The sequence below is a fragment of the Labrus bergylta genome, chromosome 5 (genome assembly GCF_963930695.1).
Source record: "Labrus bergylta chromosome 5, fLabBer1.1, whole genome shotgun sequence".
Taxonomy (NCBI): Eukaryota; Metazoa; Chordata; class Actinopteri; order Labriformes; family Labridae; genus Labrus; species Labrus bergylta.
Genome location: NC_089199.1, coordinates 12,230,452 through 12,249,072, shown reverse-complemented (window position 1 = coordinate 12,249,072; position 18,621 = coordinate 12,230,452). Strand labels below are relative to the sequence as shown.

Here is an 18,621-nt window from a genome sequence, read left to right as displayed (position 1 = left end):
ATAAAGATCATTGGATTGCTTCAAATTCCTGCCACTGTTCCCAATGTTCAACTGTTTTCTGTGTATCTGTAGCCAGCTCCTTCTCTCTGTTTGAAGCTAACAGCTCATGGCTTTATTAGCTGCTACTAGCATAACACAACCCTCTCTCAAATTCAACAGATAAATGAAGGGAAGCATGTAACAAAAGTTCAACATCGGAGGTTCTGCTGCTGCAATTGTGATTCTTTTGCTGTCTATTCCAAGTCTAACACTGTTATATAAGTTAAATGCTAACCTAATGGAGAAACGTTTGAAACACTACACTAAATAATTTTGTTCAAACCTTTTTCTTCTCTTGCAAAATCTTTGAAAGTGAGTGAACATTTAAGTAAAGTTTTCTGGTCACAATGATTTACTCACAGGATATCTCCAACGGTTAGTATTGATGAATACACATCCCTACTTAGCCTCTAAGAGTGGCACAGGCTTGGCGCAGATAGGAAAAAAGAAATAAATGTCTGAGATAATCGTCTTTGAAAGCAGAGTGAGAGAGAGAGAGATTTACTGGACAATGAAAAGAGGGGAAAAGACAGTAAGTGATTTGTGATGGGAGGTTGGAAGCAAAGGATTTATGTCTGTGGTTGTTGATGAGAGTAATGCACCAGTTAGAGATATCAGCCCACAGTCAGCTGTGTGCTCTATACAGTATGCATTCTGCATCGTAGCCCAGCATTAGGTACTTTTCATTTTGAACTATAACTAATACACGCCATCAGACAAGGACAGTGGAGTTGAAAGCAAAATATAAATTCGAGAATTATTCTATCACGAGACTCATTTTAGCTAACAATAAGGCTATTAATAAGCTTGACCTTTGGAGTTGTTTGAACTATTTAGAAGTGGGAGCGCAGCCTTAACCTTCACACATTAAAAAAGATCAATTTTAAAGACCATTCAGTGGTTGGTTAGACTTGCATATTACAAAATGTGATGAAAATCTACAACCAATGGAAGAAAAGCATAGGGTGTGCTGTTGTGATTTTCTTTTGACTTTGATAAAGATGCCTAAATGTTTATATCTGCTAGAAGTTCAACTTACAATTATTCCTGTAAAAAGTTGTATTCCTCATAAAATGATGTATGAAATATGTAAAAAAAAAAGACCAACGTAATGTTATGCCTTACCAAAGGTTTCAGATTAGTGTTGTGTTGATCAAATATCAATTACCTTAATAATTCAGGGAAATATATTTTCATTGTACTATATTAACAAGTATGTTTTGCTACAATATATAATACCTTACAGTGTATGATAGCTAAAACTCCAGCATTTCCAGCTATTATACCATCACCCAGGTCCAAATGTATAAAAAGGATAAAAAATACAGGTACCATAATTTGGTCTTTTAAATAACTTTATAAAAGTCCCTTGTTTTTTAAAAATTCAATCACACATAAGCAAAACCTTTATTTTCGTAGCGGGTCATGGTTAAGCTGGGCTTTATATACTTAATGCTGAGTTGTTTTATTTATATAAATACATATGTATCATAAGTATGCATAAGTATCAGGTAGCTAAAGCAGCTCTATTAAGTGCTTAGTTGACTTTACAGTACAATATTTCTCTCAGAGAAGAGTATATAAAAAGTATTATAGTATAAAAAGAAGTAAAAAAGTAAGTAAAGTAAAGTTAAAAATAATTACTTGAGTAAGCATACATATACATTCAACACTACTGGATGCTGAACAGTTAGTGTGTGCATGAAAGGCATTTAAAAAGATATTTGTCACATACATTAATCTAACATGTAAAATGAAGATAACTTTTTTTCAATCAAGTTAAATCAGTCCAGTATGGATTTTTTGGGACAAAATGTATGCAAATTGTGTCATTGATTTTTGTCCTCTTTATACCCTAGCCTTTCCATACCATTTATGTTCTATGAGGTTAAGGGCTTTACTTTATGTTCAGTAACCAATTGAGCATAATGAGGAACCAGCTGAGCTGCCAGTGTGAGTTGGTGGTGCGATAGTGGATGACTGTTACAAGAAGGGGCTTAGCTGCTTGTGAACACAGTGTTCTCCTGTATATATCAGCACTGCCACAGCTCTTGAATATGACAACAGAGAGGAGGCTGGTTATACAGAGACACAGCTCCCTGTTTCATCCCTGTTTGCAGTTTGTCAGGTTCCGTCTGCAGAGTATACACCTGGCTGTTTACGAAGCCAGTCGAGTGGTATTTACTCACACAACTCCGTGTGCGTGTGCTTTCCGAACAAATCTATGTGAGCTCGTCTGGTTTGGGATAACGGCTCATGAATCTGCCTTTGTATAATTGTAGTTTGGTGACCACGGACACGACATGATGCTGTGGTTTTGTGTTTGATGAGGCCAGTTACTAGTAGATTTTGTGCAGCTGTCATGAAGCGCTTACTCTTGTACTTGTGTTGGCTGTTTACTCAGATGTTGACCAGCGTTGTCATCCTCAACATGACTGAAATATGGTTTGTCTGGCGAGAGGATTCAACAATAGCATGTTTGCTGAAAACCAACAGCAGCACTGGTAGGCAGCTCTTCCCTGAGCAAACAGATTAAAACACAATGAGAAGTTTCCAGTGGAGCCTGTCATCATCACATATTGGATCTCATGAATGAAAGTCCCCCTTTTTTATGTAAACGTAAACCCCCAGAGTTTTATTTTGGACCTAATTCAACATAAAACTTATTAACATGTATTTATTTTTCTGAATCACTGTCCTGTGTGTACGCCAAATACTGTATCTACTATATTTTTTTTCAGACTTTTGATGAGGCCTTTAATTCCACTCCACTTTTCAACATGAGGCAACTTGTAGAGGAATCTTAAGTGAGTCAGCAAAGCGCAGGCTTTAATGTGCTGAAGTACTCTAGCTACAGTACAGCATACACTGCATTCAATTAGCTAATTACTTCACTCATCACAGCACTGACAGGACAGCTGATATGTTGTATACCTCACTGCCATGTCGACCACACACTTCAAAGAGAAAATATGATAATAGAGACGTGATCCAACACAAAAATCCTCATACAAAATTTACAGTTTAATTACAGTCTTATATAATAATTGTGCTACTGGTGTTATGTAACCTGCTTTTATTATCGTGTAGTCTCTCTCTTTGTAAACATACAGGCCAATACATGCACGCACTATTCATACAAACAAACCTCGTTATGGCTTTGTATATTCAATTTTTTCCGATCTTTCTCAAAGAAAAAACTAATAATATTCATTAGAAACTAAGCTGAAAGTGGCAAACACTCTTATGCCATATGTTTATTTCCACAATGTCATAGACATTATCATAAATCATCTCTTTAATGTTGTTATATATATAGTTAAAGGGATAGTTATATAAAGTACGTCTCAGTTGATGAGTCTACCAACCAAAAAGTGGAGCTGATCCAATAGAGTGTGCGTCATGCTTAGGTATATGGATGTTGTATGTTTGAGAAAACAAAAGTGTGCATGATGAAAGGGTTGTCTGACAGCATAGAGGAGGGACAAAATTGATCATAATATAGCCTACACTTAAAGTGGTATAATTTTGTTTAGAAATGATACTTGGAAATGATGTTTACTTTCTTTAATGAGTTTTGCTCCAAACCCCATTGGTATTGTTCACAGCTGAGCTTCCATATTGGTAATCCAGCCTGCTTCTTTAAACAGGTGGCATATATTTACCCTAACCCACCATCCACAGAAGACTGTACTGACTGTCCTGACTGTACTTGATAAGTACCTAAACCAGGTTAGAAATATTATGCCTGTGAGAGACGTTCACTACAAACAGTAATCATAATTCATCATAACACCAGTTCTTCTTAATTAGATTCTTGGTTCGTTCATTTTTTTTCAGCAACTTAAGTATTGTCTTGAAGTCAACTTAAATCCATAGCCATTTTCAACATTGATGAAGTAACTGTAAATCAGGCCAATGGAATGTGTATATCTCTATTGATATGTGAATGGTGATTAATGACACTATCCACTTTATTGCAAGCCAATGAATCACCGTGTAACACTGTAATCTTGATAAGAGCCATGGAGAGAGAATCAATAATAGCAAAGCAGGAAAGTATGTCTTGGGAGTCTGGCAATACTGATGAAAATGGAAGCATTTTCTCTCATCCATCAACGTGGTAGCTAATCAGCACAGTTCTCCAATCAGCAATGAGGCAAAGAGCATGCACAACCTAAACTCATGAATACTTTATGCAACTTTTTTAAAGAGGCACATTTCACCTTACATCTGTATGCTTCAGTGTTGGCCTTTCAAATAAAGACACATGCACACACAGAGTTAACAGCTCTCTCTGCTGTCACATAAAGTCAGATTCTGCAAAAATGAACTGTCAGCAGAAGTATTATTAGGTTTGACCTTTCACTGTGAAATCTTCAGGTAAACACAAATGTGTTCGGCCTGTGTTTGGATGACTGCCAACACCCCATCTTCTCTCGTTTATTGTTATATCTTTGTGATTCTTCTCTTGCTATATTTGAACCACCAGTTGAAATGTAAGGTTAATAGAGGCCTCTTTGTGCTTGGCCACATGGATTACAGCCAGGGCTACAACTAATGATTACTTTCATTGTGAGTTTTATTCACCAATTATTTTCTTAATCATTTTTTCTAGCTTTGTCCAGATCCCAGTTTTTAATTGCTGGTTTAGTCCTCACATCTCAGAGATATTAAGTATACAGTAATCCATGAAATTGTCTAATGAGAGTGGTTTAGAGCTGTAGCTTGAATAATCACTGAAACAATTGGTGGCATTAATGCTGATTCATTTTTTATCAGCTCATTTGCCCATCCCTGACTATATCTCCTAAAAACATATACAGGAGAGCGCTCTGTTGTTGGTTACTTTTAAAGGCTTTAACATTGAAGCTGCTGTTATGTCCGGGTGTTCAGTTGTATACAAGAAAGGCCCAGTATGTGTGGCCTCAGGTCTAGTGGTATAAGTGCTAGTGCTGCCCTCAAACATCTCAGCTTTCTCCTTGGTTCAAGCCTGTTTTGTACCTTTTTTCAAAAGCTGGGAAGCCCTCTTACAGAAAGCATTTCAGCCCATATCCTACATCAGAATGTTACTCTTTATTCATGCTTTTCTGTGTTTTGCTTTTGCATTGGTGTTTTTTTTTAAACATGCATTATTTTTACTTAAATGTTTCAGAACCAAAGACCTGTTCCAGGAATACAGTAATCTATTGAGACAGCTGTTCTTATCAGAAAAAAGATACAGCCTCATATATTCATTTAATCAGTGATTATTTTACCTTTTGTTATAATGTGGGTTTCAAGAAAAATAGTGAAAACTGATGTTTTTACATATGCTAATCCTCACTTCAGAAATAGACAAGAAACCAAGGAAGAGTAAGTCCATTTCAGCAGCTCACATTCTCTATAGACCAAATTGTTTGGCACGCCGGTGTTAATTTGAACATTTCTTGCCTCAGGGTGTTGCTAAAACACCATGGTCTATTAAAAATGGCATGGATGGATCACAGGTTTTCTTTAATTTCACATCTTGCTGTTGCAAAGATAAATACACTTGGAACCTTGAAGATGAAGTGGAATTGATCTTTGATGTTGTTGATATGCTGTTATGTGTTGTAAATTGCTCGTTTATGCTTGGATAATAAGTGGTATATAATCCTGAAATTCATTCTTGGCCTATACATGTAGGAATTTTGAGGCTTTAAATGTGTGCATGTATATTTTCCATGCCAATTTATAGTGTTTTTATTTGTTAATGCTGTTAAACCAAACTCTGGAAGTTTTACCTTGGCTCCTATAAAAACATTTCATGTCACATGAGCCTCTTATCCTAAATATTGCACAAGGATGGGTTGGAGTTGTAGGATAGGCACACAGATGGTGTTGAGATTGCCTCAAGGGCGCATGATATGTGGTACTTTTCCATCTCACGCCCACACCAAAGTCTGTCACTTGCAAAATGCGGCTGAACACACGCCGACACACACGTGTTACCAGCAGGTCCTTGAGCTTGTTTGATATACACAACAGCTTGAACTGTAGATTGAAAGCAGTTGTCAGGGAAAGATTGTCGGCCTGTTTATGGTTAGGTCAATGACTCGAGAAATTGATCCAAGGACATCTAGACCTAAGAGAGGATTGTAATCGAAACAAAGGGGAAAATGGAGTACTCATGGAACATCTCTATGTCCTGGCTTAACGATTATATAAAATATCAATTATTAAGTGTCAATAGTAAATCAATTAAAAAAAACAACCTTTGAATGAAATGTTAACTTTTTCAATGATTTAAGGGTATCTAAGATTGATGTCTGGTTTTGTGTTACTATTAGCACCGTTGAGGTCTGGTGCTTGTCCAGTTGGGTGATATAAGGCTGGTGTCTATGCTATATGCAGATGTTGTTGTCCTATTTGCTTTATTGGGTTGGGACCAACAATGTCCACAGGAGCAGTAAGCTGCTCAGCGTGCTGTGGTGGATAGCTTAGTTCAGGTTGAGATTGGGAGTTATCCAAGTGAAAGAATCTCTGGGTTTTTTATTCATGATCAATGGTTAAAAGGATTGTGAGATATACTGCCGTTTAGGGGCACACCCTGCAGTAATGCAGGCTTTGTATCAGCCTTTAAGTAGTAAAACTAGAGCCAGACTATAAAGCAAAGCTCTCAATTTCAGTTCCCACTCTTACTCGCTGTTAAGATCTCTGAAAAGCAGGAAGAATGAAATTTTGGTTCCTACTTTTTGAAAGAGGATTCTTTCTTTTTTTACTCCCACTTGATAGGATGAGGAGCTCAGAGATTTGGTAGGGCCATGCTATTAAGCTCCTTGGCATTGGCAGGAGCCAGTTGATGTGGTTTTGGCAATCAGTAAGAATGCTTTCTGACCACAAACCTTTGGCCTGGGAGTGCACTGTATTTACCAAGGAGAACCATGCGGAGGTTTCCATGTTTGGACTGCCCAGTCTCCAAAGTTTTTCAAGAATAGTTGGATATCATTTTTTGTGCTTGTTTTGACATTTTCCTTTCCATGCTTTAACGCTTATGTTCCCTTTGTTCATTCTTTCTACAGATAACCAAGCAGCAGCTTCAGCAGACCAAGGATCGTTTTCAGGCCTTCCTCAACGGGGACACACAAATTGTGGCTGATGAGGCATTCATCAATGCTGTGCAGAGCTACAATGAGGTACAAATACCCTATAACCATAGAAGCAATAAAGGAGTTAAAGCTGATTTGGAATCCAAACTGAGATACTTGAAGCTTTCAAATCAATCATTTAGTATGTGGATACTTACATTCTTCAAAGCCTTTTTGGAGATTTCAACAATGTTAAATTAATTTAAAAAATATATATATCTTCAACCAATTTGTGAAATATGTGATGTCAAGTACTTTTCATAGTAAATATTCTCTGTTTCTGTAACAGATCTAGGTCCAGAAGGTAGAAGCTTTCCATTTTAAAATGTCGAAAAACACACTGCAGTCGTCTTGTCAAAATGCTTGTATTCACACAACTGAGTGGTAAAATGGTGGCTGAAGCTTTTCACTGCACAGATTATGAGTCAGAGCATGTGGCTGACACAGCCATCTTTTCCAGCCTCACTATTCAATCCGTAGACGAAAAAGTCATTCTAACCATGAACGTCGAAGCGGATAGTGCCATAGAACTTTTAAAGCTAAATCCATTTTGAAAGAACAAGAATAGCTATTATAAAAAAAATGTGATTGGTACCATCTGCAAATGCATATAAAGACTGCTATGGAAGTTAATAAGAGTAGACCTCATTCAGTGACAGCTTACCACAAACTGAGTTCACTTTGGGAAAGTGACATGCAATGAAAGTGGCTGAAATTTAAAGCTGGTTAGAGATTAAAACTATACGTTATGTGCACCAGAGTCTTTTTTAAAAAGGACTAGATGAAACTTTACAATTGATTTCAAGTCCTGTCTAACTTTCATACTGTAATACTTCAAAGAAAACAATATTATCCAATCATCATCAGTGTCCCACAGAAAACAATTAGCTCAATATCAATATTTTAGATACATTTTAAGATAGTATTATTTAGTATTTACACATGACAATGAAAAAGTCTATATATTTTTTTATACATTTCCTTATATTTCTCAACACAACCTATAAATGTGGCTGACAATCATGTCCTGATGTATTGTTGTAATGCCAGTTATTATTGTACTTTGCGGCTAAAAGGTTGATACAGTTACACCACGACAGCCTTGACAATGTTCTGAGTAATAATCTAATTAGAAACTTCAATATGGCTCCTTTCCTTTTGATCGAATTCTCTGCTAGACTTTCATAATACTCCAATGATGGTGTCTTTTTTGTGTTCGCTTGAACTCCAATGCATTTACACTGTGTAAGAATGAAATGTAAGTACAGTATAGAATTCTATTTGTCTTTTCCTAATGATTTTTATCTTGTAGTCTGCGGTGCATTTCACATAATCTTAAATAAAAGAAGTAAAGTGATCAAAAAATATAAACATTTTCTCACCCACTTACTGAAATAGGGAGGGGAAAATGATTAGCTAAATTCTGGAAGACCTTCAGCAGCAATATGTGCTGTTGTCATCAAAATCACTGAATGCTGTGGTCTGCACTTCTTCAGATGGGAAACCAAGGATTGACCTAACAACTTCTTAGCTGCACCCTGCAAACCTTTGTTATCCACTTACATACACCCAATGACAGGGTTAATGTACCGCTGAACTGTAATGTTTCAGTACAGTAGACGTAGCTTCTTAGCCATAATGGATGCTAAGAACAAAATGGGACTGTCAGAGTGACAGAGCAGTCGGCTCCGATGGTTAATTTCTTGATGCATTGACAGTAAAGCTTTCTCTGTCCCTGCTACTCTATCATTTGCAGGAGGCAAGACGCAGCACGTGTTGATGGTCGTGCCATACATGTAGGCCTACGATTGTTCAATTCAAAATGAATAACAACTGTTGTTTTGATTTTCTTTTGCTGACAAAGAGACATTTATTGTTTAAGACAAAGTGTGACAGAAAGCTTCACAGCTCGGCAACAAGTATGAATCTGCTCAGAAGTTTTGTGTTACAAAATCGTTACTAGTCAATTCAAATATGTGCATCATTCTAATGGATCTGTATCTCTTTACTATCTGGTTTCTCAAAATGCAGGTGTTCCTAAAGAGTGATCGTGTGGCTAAAATGGTCCAGAGTGGCGGTTTCTCAGCCAGTGATTTCAGGGAGGTGTTCAAGAGGCACATCGAGAAGCGCGTGCGTAGCCTTCCAGAGATCGACGGCCTGAGCAAGGAGACGGTCCTGAGCTCCTGGATGGCCAAGTTTGATACCATCTACCGCGGTGACGAGGATCCCCGCAAGGCACAGCAACGCATGACTGCCAGTGCGGCATCAGAGCTGATCCTCAGCAAGGACCAGCTGTATGAGATGTTCCAGAATATCCTAGGCATCAAAAAGTTTGAACACCAGCTGCTGTATCAAGCCTGTCAGGTAAGACGTGAAGCCGCTGATACATCTCAGGAGGTTTTTTATACTTGGCCTAAATACTTAAAACCCTGACCCTAACCCAGTGCAGGCACAATATTGTATTAATTTATTTTACTATTTGGATTTGGGGAGGCAAGATTAGAAGCTTATTTCACACATAAAATCGCTCTACTGGGGGGAAAATACAAACACAAAATGAATATGTAAGTTTGAGATGACTGAATGCGCCCCTGTTAATTTTTCACCCTTTTTGTATGTAAAATTCATTAAATCTCAACATCTTTTTCCTTGCAACAATGATTAATTAACAATATTTTTAATTTGCAGGTAACGTTGTTAAATCGATTCAAAAAGACTATTTTTTCTTTAAATTAAGGATTTGTCTGTCTGTTTTTATATCAAACCATTTGATAGCTTGAGTTTTGGACAATTCGTCGGACAGAAACAAACCGTTTAATGTCTTGACAGTGGGCTTTTGATTGGCCTCTTTTCTACCCTGCATGGTATTTGGCCAATGTTAACCCAACCCCAACTTTTGAGGTGGTTGTGGAATGTTGTGTCCAACTACTCCAAGACCTGGCAGCATCTTCACCAATTCCCTAATTCACCCAATCGTTCTTGCCATGAAAAAAACAAGAAAATAACTTTGCAATTCTCTGATAAAAATAACTTGTTGACCAAAGTGTGAAAATACAATAGTCTAGTTGACATAAGAATAACAGACATGGAATCACATAATTTGCAAAATATGTCAATCTTAGAAAAGAGGGTGTATGATTTAACAAAGTTGTATGTTTATGGACAACATGAAATGCCTGTGAATAGCCATATTTGAAGCAAAGTAGTCACCAGGAGGAAAAACAGATCAGCATTTCTCATTGTAGGGAATCTATGTAGGGATTGCATGTAGATAATAATGGACACTGGGTTGATTGTGTCAGACATAACTCTCCTTCCCTTGCTGTTTTTACTGCTTAACTGCGCTCTCTGGGACGCTGAAAGAAGCGCTAATGTATTCTTTCTTGTGCGGCTTGATTAAAAGTCTTATCACGGCAGGATTCGAAGGAGGGCTTTGACATATTTGATCTGCTCACATACCTCTTCAATAGAAGTAGATCTATTTGGATATAGTGTTGGGAAGCCATTGATTTTGAAAATGCTGGATTTCTTTTTGGACTGGTGTCATCCCTTTTCAAACTGTTGCTAAAATATAAATCAGCACAGATGGTATGAGGCGTGCTGTTGCACAAATAAGATTGTTCAGTATTGCTCAACTGTCTCTGTTGGCAAAGATCAATAACGACTCTGTTCTGCAGTGTTCATTTGTTAGAAGCTCCTAATGCTGAGGGGCAATAAATAGCTATAACCTCCAAATCCAGTGTGAATTTTCCTTCCAAGTCTTTGAAGGTGCTTAACCTAGTTTTTTTTAAACATGCTGGCAGCAGAACTACTAGTATAGGGTGAGAAATATCTATGTAGAACATAATACCTTTCCCTGAACCGAATCCTCTAAACAATGCAGAGCTTCAGAAGGATGGATCTAATCATAAAGGTATACATATGGCACAAATACAAGTGTCTTCATGTCTGCATACTGACTTTGGCCATTGCAGGCAGGTAAAAATGACACATTGATTCAGGTCATAGGAATGAAAAAGGACATGTTGTTTTAACTGTCTTATTTTTTTATTCCAGTTGGTCTTGACCTTCTCTCCCTCTCTCGTTTCATTTGCCTTTATGATGCATCTATCATCCTGTACTTATGTATATCCTGAACATTTCCTCTGTAAGCTACCAGCTGCCATATTGCCCTCAACTAAATAATAAAATCCACAGTTAAAAAAGGAGAGGCGGCAATCCAGTCAGTGCTGCTCAGGGCCTCTGGGATTTGATGAAAGGTTTTCATGGATTGGCTAGGATTCACAGGCCATCATTTTTTTTTAGCAGTTATCACTTGGGGATTAAAATTTTTTTTGCAGTTACATCCAAATAGTAGACAGGAAGCACTGGTCTATTTCAGTCTCATGTTGAAGTAAAAGCAGCCCCTGGAAATGACTAACAGACTGATTAGACTGTATGACCAGCGGCTGCACCAGGCAGACTCAGAGCATGCTCTTGTCCCCTGTGGCTGCTCAGTTATTTAGCTGTGATGACACCAAGCATACCCTAACAATTGTAGTAAAATATGTTTGGTGTTTACATTGCAAGGCAGTGTTATGAACCACAATTGAATGAGAGAAACAAAAAGTCCTTTGCTTTATACACATTTTCCAGACAGTATGTACACAGAATAGTATGAGCAGTTCTTTTAGACACTGGATGACATTTCACAACTCTACATTAAAAGGTGAACAATGGCTTTAATGGCTATATCTCTAAGCCCTTGTCTGTTCAGGAATTAAAGGCAAATATATCTCATAACGCCAACATTACAGTTTTTTTTCAAATTAAAGCTGGAGGCAACTTGTCTTGTTGGCTAGACAGTCAAGTATGAAAATATTATAGCCTGCCTTTTTTCAGCAATATTCATACACAACATTCACATCTCAAGCATTTATACATTCTTGAAACTTAACATGGTTTGTAGAAATTTCTACGGCAGTTGAGCAATACTAAACATACTATTCCATCAGCATTTTAATTTATTTGGCCGCTAGGTGGCAGGACCTCCAGAACTGAACCACTAATATTGGTGGTGTGAAGAAAATTGCTTAGCTTAAAAACCAGCACAATAGGAGAATAGATTGCCATTGGTTTGAATTTTGCTTCTGATGTTCCGACGAATGTAAGTCCATATTCACTTTTTTTTGGGTCTGTTTGGGTTTCTTCCAAGTCACACAAAACTGAGTTGTTAGCCTTGTTTGTAACATTAGCGTGAGCGTTACTCGGTGTTCAACACCGTGTAAAAACTCTCAATTCACTTCACAACCATTACGGAGAAAGAATACGCTAGTATCTGCCTGTTTCCCAAGCCGCCTGTTGTAACTCAGATTTTTGTTTATAGTTCCCACATATGGACATATGTAGCTGCTCAGGCCCCTGAATTATGAAATGTTTGGGGCAAGAGTCAAGACCAACTGAACATTAACGCTTCGCACTAACCTCATCTTCGCTGCCTGGACTCAAATTAAAACATCGAAAAAACGTCTACATTTTGCCAAGGGGACAGGCTGAGCTGTGGCCACCTTCGCATTTTAAGACCAGCTTGAAACGTGCCGCTCGACAACAGGTAAAAAGTACAGTTATTCTCCATAAATTTGGGGTAAGTAACAGTAATCAACAAATGTTGAAGCGTCCCGAGTTGCAGTCAGCTCCATCCGCTGCTTACACAGTGTTAGCAGGCTAGCCAAAAGGCGACTTCGTAGTCTCTACCAAAATACCAATTTTACTTCAATAAAAAAGATAGAAGCCTACTTATAAAAGCATCATGCCTACCATTTTACACTTCACTTAAGCATAATGTCAACATATAACTTCATACAGCTTTAAAATAATTTTAGTGAAAAAACCTGACTAAAAGACCATAATTAGGCTATATCCAGTCCGAATGTATAACTGCATATTAAAAAAAAGTACACCCCCTTTTTTCAACATTGTGTCTTATTAGGTCACACGAGAGACTCGTGGTCTCCGACTCTCGCTTAGGTCTCAGTAGTAGGTGGTAAAGTGGGTCACGATGGTCATCTCATATTGGGTTTATATTGTTTCGATAGTCTATCATTGCTTTTAACCAATTGTTAAGATAATTATAGTGCATCAATTCCACTGTCCACTGTTTCCTTAACAGGAAAGGAACAGATTTATCTGTTGTGCCTCTGTACGTTTTGTGCAGGAGAAGAGACAGGACTTTACTTCTGCATTGGTTATGAACAGTGTTGGAAATTAGAAACTGCCACCTGCCAAATGTGTCGGCTTTTGTGTCAGGGGGGTGTAAATGCTTTAACTCCTTATCGTGGTATTGAAAATCACTGCTCATTGTAGCTCAGCTGATACGACGGAGGATTAGGGCCACATTAAAAAAAAAAAAAAAAAATACAATTTTGAGATTAAATTTGTGCATTTACGAGAGTCGTAAATTAACAAGTTCGAGACAAGCCTGTGCGAAAATGATGAAAGTAGAACTCTTAAAGTCTTTAAAGAATAAAAGAATAAAGTCGTTATTTTAGTCTATATCAGAAGAACAGCAGCATCCTGTTCTCAAATGAGAAACACGGAGCATCTTGTCCTAAAGGTTTCACTAATAAGGAAATAGGCTACTTCCTTGTGTAGTCGGTAAAAACAGTTAGTTCAAGAGAAGTTTTCACTTCAACTTGCAAGACCTTCTTTATCTGTAAAATGATGACCAGGATACAGACTGGTTCTGCACGAGACACATTAACAAGGCAGATAACAGACACAAATAGTTGTGTTGGGGCTTCACTTACGCAGATATGAAACTACACATGCTTTTGGCACAACATCATCTTCACATTGTCATAAAATATCAGGAACCTGAAAAGATTTTGCAAGAAACTGTGGCGTTTCCGAAGAAAGAACCACACTGATTTGGAGAAAGTTGTCTGCAGAGGAAAAGACTTTAATACTAATACTAATAAGAGTTCTACTTTCATCATTTTGTGCAGGCTGGTCTCGAACTCGTTAATTTATGAGATTACGAGAATAAAGTTGTAAATTTACGAGTTTAATCTCTTAAATTTAGGTCTTTAATCTCAAAATTAAAAAAAATATATATATTTTTTTAACTTGGCCCTAATCCTCCGTCGTACAGCTAAAGCTCAGTTACATCCATGATAAACACATTTTATTTCCAACAAATTATTCACAATAAAATTCCCAGTTTTTTTTGTTTTAAATGCCTTATGAAACAACCATATCAGAATATAGGTTGTTTTCAGCAATAGCAATTTAACAGATGCCTAAAACTATGAAAGGGACGCAAGAGAGAAACACAACTTCAAACCACACAGATTCAGATTGAAGTACTGAGGTGTTTTAATCATTAGCAATTATCCACACCAGTGGTCCCTCAGAAACTAAAATAATATACTTATCTCAAGAAGCTGATTAAAAAACCTAAGCCTGAGAGTCAAAATAAGGCAGAACACATCAAGTCTTTTCCCCCCTACAGAGCAGTGGTTCATGGCCTGTGGGCTCCCAAGATTGACAGACCATACTCAAATCAGCTTTCCCTCCCACAGGCTTTAAAGAAGACCCCTACTTTTCCCCATTAATTTGTCTTGTCAGCAAGTGTTAGTTGGGAAATGAGGCCTGAGCTCTTCCTGGTTTTAGCCTGTGGCTGATATAATTGCGTAATGGAGCCTCTTCACTGCACACAGGATTGGAAGAGGATAAAAGCATTTGCTATGCCCGCCCTGCTATCTCTAAGCTAAAAAAGCAGTGGTGCACAGCATAACCTGACCGCACCACCATGGTTTTAAATTAAACCAGGACAGTGTTTTAAATGGTAAAAACATTTAAAAAGTGCAAGATTGTCCTTGAAAAAGGTAAACTTGCTCAACTGCCCTTTCGTCTTTTAAATCTTGTTTTCTTGTGAGAATTCGGCCAATGATGATTCTTTTGAACCTGTATCCAGATATGTAACACTCTTATTTTTTAAAATCTTATAATTGAAATAAACACTCAGAATTCATTGATGAATAAAATTATTGTAATTTGTCAGTAAAGAGTTGGAGAAACACAGAGTAACATATTGGGGATTTGTTTTAATTGACTTTACACATATAATTCTCATATTCACTTTGCTATTTTCTGAGAAAATGTAGGCTATAAAACCCGAAAAACAATTAGCTTAAAGACTCATAATTTACCCCGTGAGGGACCCCTTTTACAAATGAACAACATAGCTGCACCCGCCTATAGAATAAAACCCTTGGAGTTATCTGCAGGTTAATTAATGTGTGAAAAGTTTAATGTGCAGGATTTCTTTTACCACATGCACTCATGAGCACCTTTCTTAATTAGGAAGTCTTCTTGTCACTAAACTCACACTGCACACTACACAAACGTACAGACTCAAAAAGCCAGCCTATTAATAGCTGCTTTGACTCCTCCAGGGCTCATTCAGCTCTTCTCTCGGCCTGCTTGCCCATCCTTTAAACTATTCTCTATAAGAAACAGTTCCTTGTCCAGTGGCCTTTCTGCTCCTAATGTCCCAGCATCCACCTGGAACTCTGTCATCAGCTGTGCTGTTAACTATCTGCCTGCTTCTGCTGTATCACCTTTAACCTGCTGTCAGCTTGGCTAACACTGACACATTGTCACCTTTACTTAGCTGCAGGGCTGCCTGTCAGCCTCTGTATCGTAGAATGAAACCTACCTTTTTGCCAGTATTCTTTTTTTCGAGGATTCCCATGCAGTTATATCAAACCTTTTGGGCCATAGGCAACAGTGACCTTTCAGCAGTTGTAAGTCTGATAAGATTCGGGTGCTGTGAGGCTGGAAGCTCACACAGATTCTCAACCTCTATCTCCACTTCCTCCCACTGCCAGGAGTTGCTTCTCCCTGCTGTCAAGACAGAGAGAAGAAACTCTCCCCATCCCCCTTCACATTACATGCTTCAGAGTCTCTCCTCTCATGATAGCCATTTTGGAGACAGGCTGCAATTTGCACAAAGTCACAGTAACCAATATTTTCTGCCAGTCTAGTATTCAATGTCAGCTTTAAAGTATACCTGAGAATTTTGCGGTCTTATACACCTTTACCTGCATATATGGAATGGAATAGCTATAGTGTTTAATAAGAAGGGGAGGCCCAAAGTTGAGACTGTTAAATTGTCGCATAAGAAAACAGATAGGCGAGTGCGGCTGGTTTTCCGGGCATGGCATGAACAGTTCTTTTGGGGCTGCACAAGTCAGATGTCGCCATTGCATCGCAGTCCAGTAGCACCCAGAGCTCTGAGTGTTTTGACAAGCAGCGCAGGGTCGCCAGCAGCCGAGGAAGGAGCTGTTCAAGCACAGCTCAGGCAGGCGGGCAATCAGTATCAGTGACAGCTATCATTTGAATCTGGTTTTCTGCTATAGGACATGACATAGGAAAAAAAGGACTGCTTGTGAGATGGCGTACCACTATTTAAGTGTCCCTGTTGGCAGAAGAGTACTGAGTACTACTGCGCTGCAAGTGCAGACATTCTGCTGCAGCTGGTGGCAAAGTCTGATTTTGTGCTCTACTAAACAAGAACTCTGGGTTATGTAGCAGTGTGGCTGTTTAGTGGCCAGTGCTGGTAACACACTAGACCTCATCCATTTAAGATGCCATCTGGCTGACATCATTTCATATTGTGCACACCAGTGAACAGAATCAATTAAAAAAATTCAGCAAAAATCAGAATCAGCAAAAATCTACTTTTAAGGAAGCAAATAATTCAGCTGTGAAAAAGCTAGCTACTGCTTGAATGACCAAGATGCACATATGTCAAATAGATTCACTTTTATTTGCTAAATGTCTGACAACCATATCTGTGACACTACATCCATGTCCTGTGTGATACTTGATTTCAGGCCGTGCAACTGTGAAGCGCCTTTCATGTACACCCCTCTCTCCTGCTGTTAACGGCTGCACCATGACTCCTGCTCATACTCTCTTGAAAAGCCTTGCTGGAAGGGGCTGTGAATCAATATGTTGGCCTGAAAGACAAGGTCTGTTAATACAATAGAAGTGGGTGAAATGCCATAAGGCCCAGGGAGGTCAGCTCTGGCACACGTCCCAGCAGCAGGAGACCAGAGGAGTTTACAGCACTGAATTGCAGACAGATCAGGTGCTCAGTTAGAGAGACGATGTGTTTTTCTGTGTCGAGATTTTTTTTCTTTATTTAGCAAACATTTTAAATGGCTAGATATGTTTATGGTTGACATATCACCATATATTGTAAATGCAAAAAACGTAGCAATAATTTTGGATGGATCATAGTGGTTTTTATCAATGATCCCAGTTGAGTTGTATGATTATGGCCAAGATGATAATCACAATTGTTTTCTATCAATATTGAGATCCTGATAGTCCATTAATTTAAGTAATTGTTTTAATTGTTTCTTTCAAAAACATATCCTGCTTCTCACCTATTGCCAGGGCCAGACTGTGACACAATAATCTGTGAATATATGTAATAGTGAAACACTGAAAGGGACCAGCGGCAGCAAAGCTTTACTTTTATTAAAAATAATAATAATAATAATTTTGATGATTATGCAGCTGAATAAAAACTTTTACTTGTTTTGGAGTATTTTCACTGAGTGATATTAAGTCATTTTTCTGAACTAGCACGCACTTTATCACAATACAGGTACACGATTATAGTCCTTTAAAAGGGGGAAGACTTTGGCTTATAAGTTTCTATTTACATGTTATCATGATATGGACCAAGGTAGTCCACTGTTTACTGTCCACTGCCATGCCATCTTTAGCTTGTTGACGCTCATTAACGCTGCAGCTTTAGTCTCCCTGCACACTCTGTCCCCTCTGATCCTCCTGATCTCTGCCTGCTTTGCTGCTGATGTTATACTGGACTTCTAGTTTGGGATTTTTAAAAACCTTTTACAACAAGAACGTTTATTTAGATGATGGGATGAGAGAAGACGAGAGAGGAGAGGAGTGAGGTGTGAAAGGTGCAGGTAGAGTCTGTGTGTGAACGTCTGTGTGAACTGAAAGGAAGCATGTTGAGCACCTTAAGGTTGTTTGTGAACAAACAATTATGTATAATTATGTATGGTTATGTTTTTCTTGAAATATTTCAATAGATGACCAGTGAGAGTGTACAGGTGGAGCAGGCATTTAAAAAGTCAATAATCGCTGCAATTATGATTCTTAAATTGTGGGAAGGCCAAAATTGTTGTAACTATTAATATTAATTTAATAGTGCAGCCCTAACTGCTGGTAACATTTTAATACAATAGAATAAGATATATAAATAAGCACCTTTGGCTTAACTTAAGCTGTTACTTTTGAATAATAAAAAAAAATCCTTTTTAGCTGTTCTCTCTTTTGACCCTTTGCGCTGAATGGAAGCAACACAGAAGATTGTGTATGTTTGTATGAAAACCCACATGTTTCTGCATCTTACAGTACGAAGTGCTTGGTTAGAATTTAGCTATCAGTG

At 38.0% G+C, this 18,621-nt stretch overlaps 1 protein-coding gene across 9 annotated transcripts in view; it reads left to right on the top strand.

Moving 5' to 3' along the window:
• cadpsb (Ca2+-dependent activator protein for secretion b) overlaps positions 1-18,621 on the top strand; it is a 64,359-nt gene that overhangs the window by 6,729 nt on the left and 39,009 nt on the right. For all 9 annotated transcript variants that reach the window (XM_065954788.1, XM_065954787.1, XM_065954789.1 and 6 more), the window contains exons 2-3: positions 7,083-7,196; positions 9,180-9,512. In XM_065954788.1, coding sequence (XP_065810860.1) covers positions 7,083-7,196; positions 9,180-9,512 — 447 coding nt within the window. The remainder of the gene's footprint in view (positions 1-7,082; positions 7,197-9,179; positions 9,513-18,621) is intronic.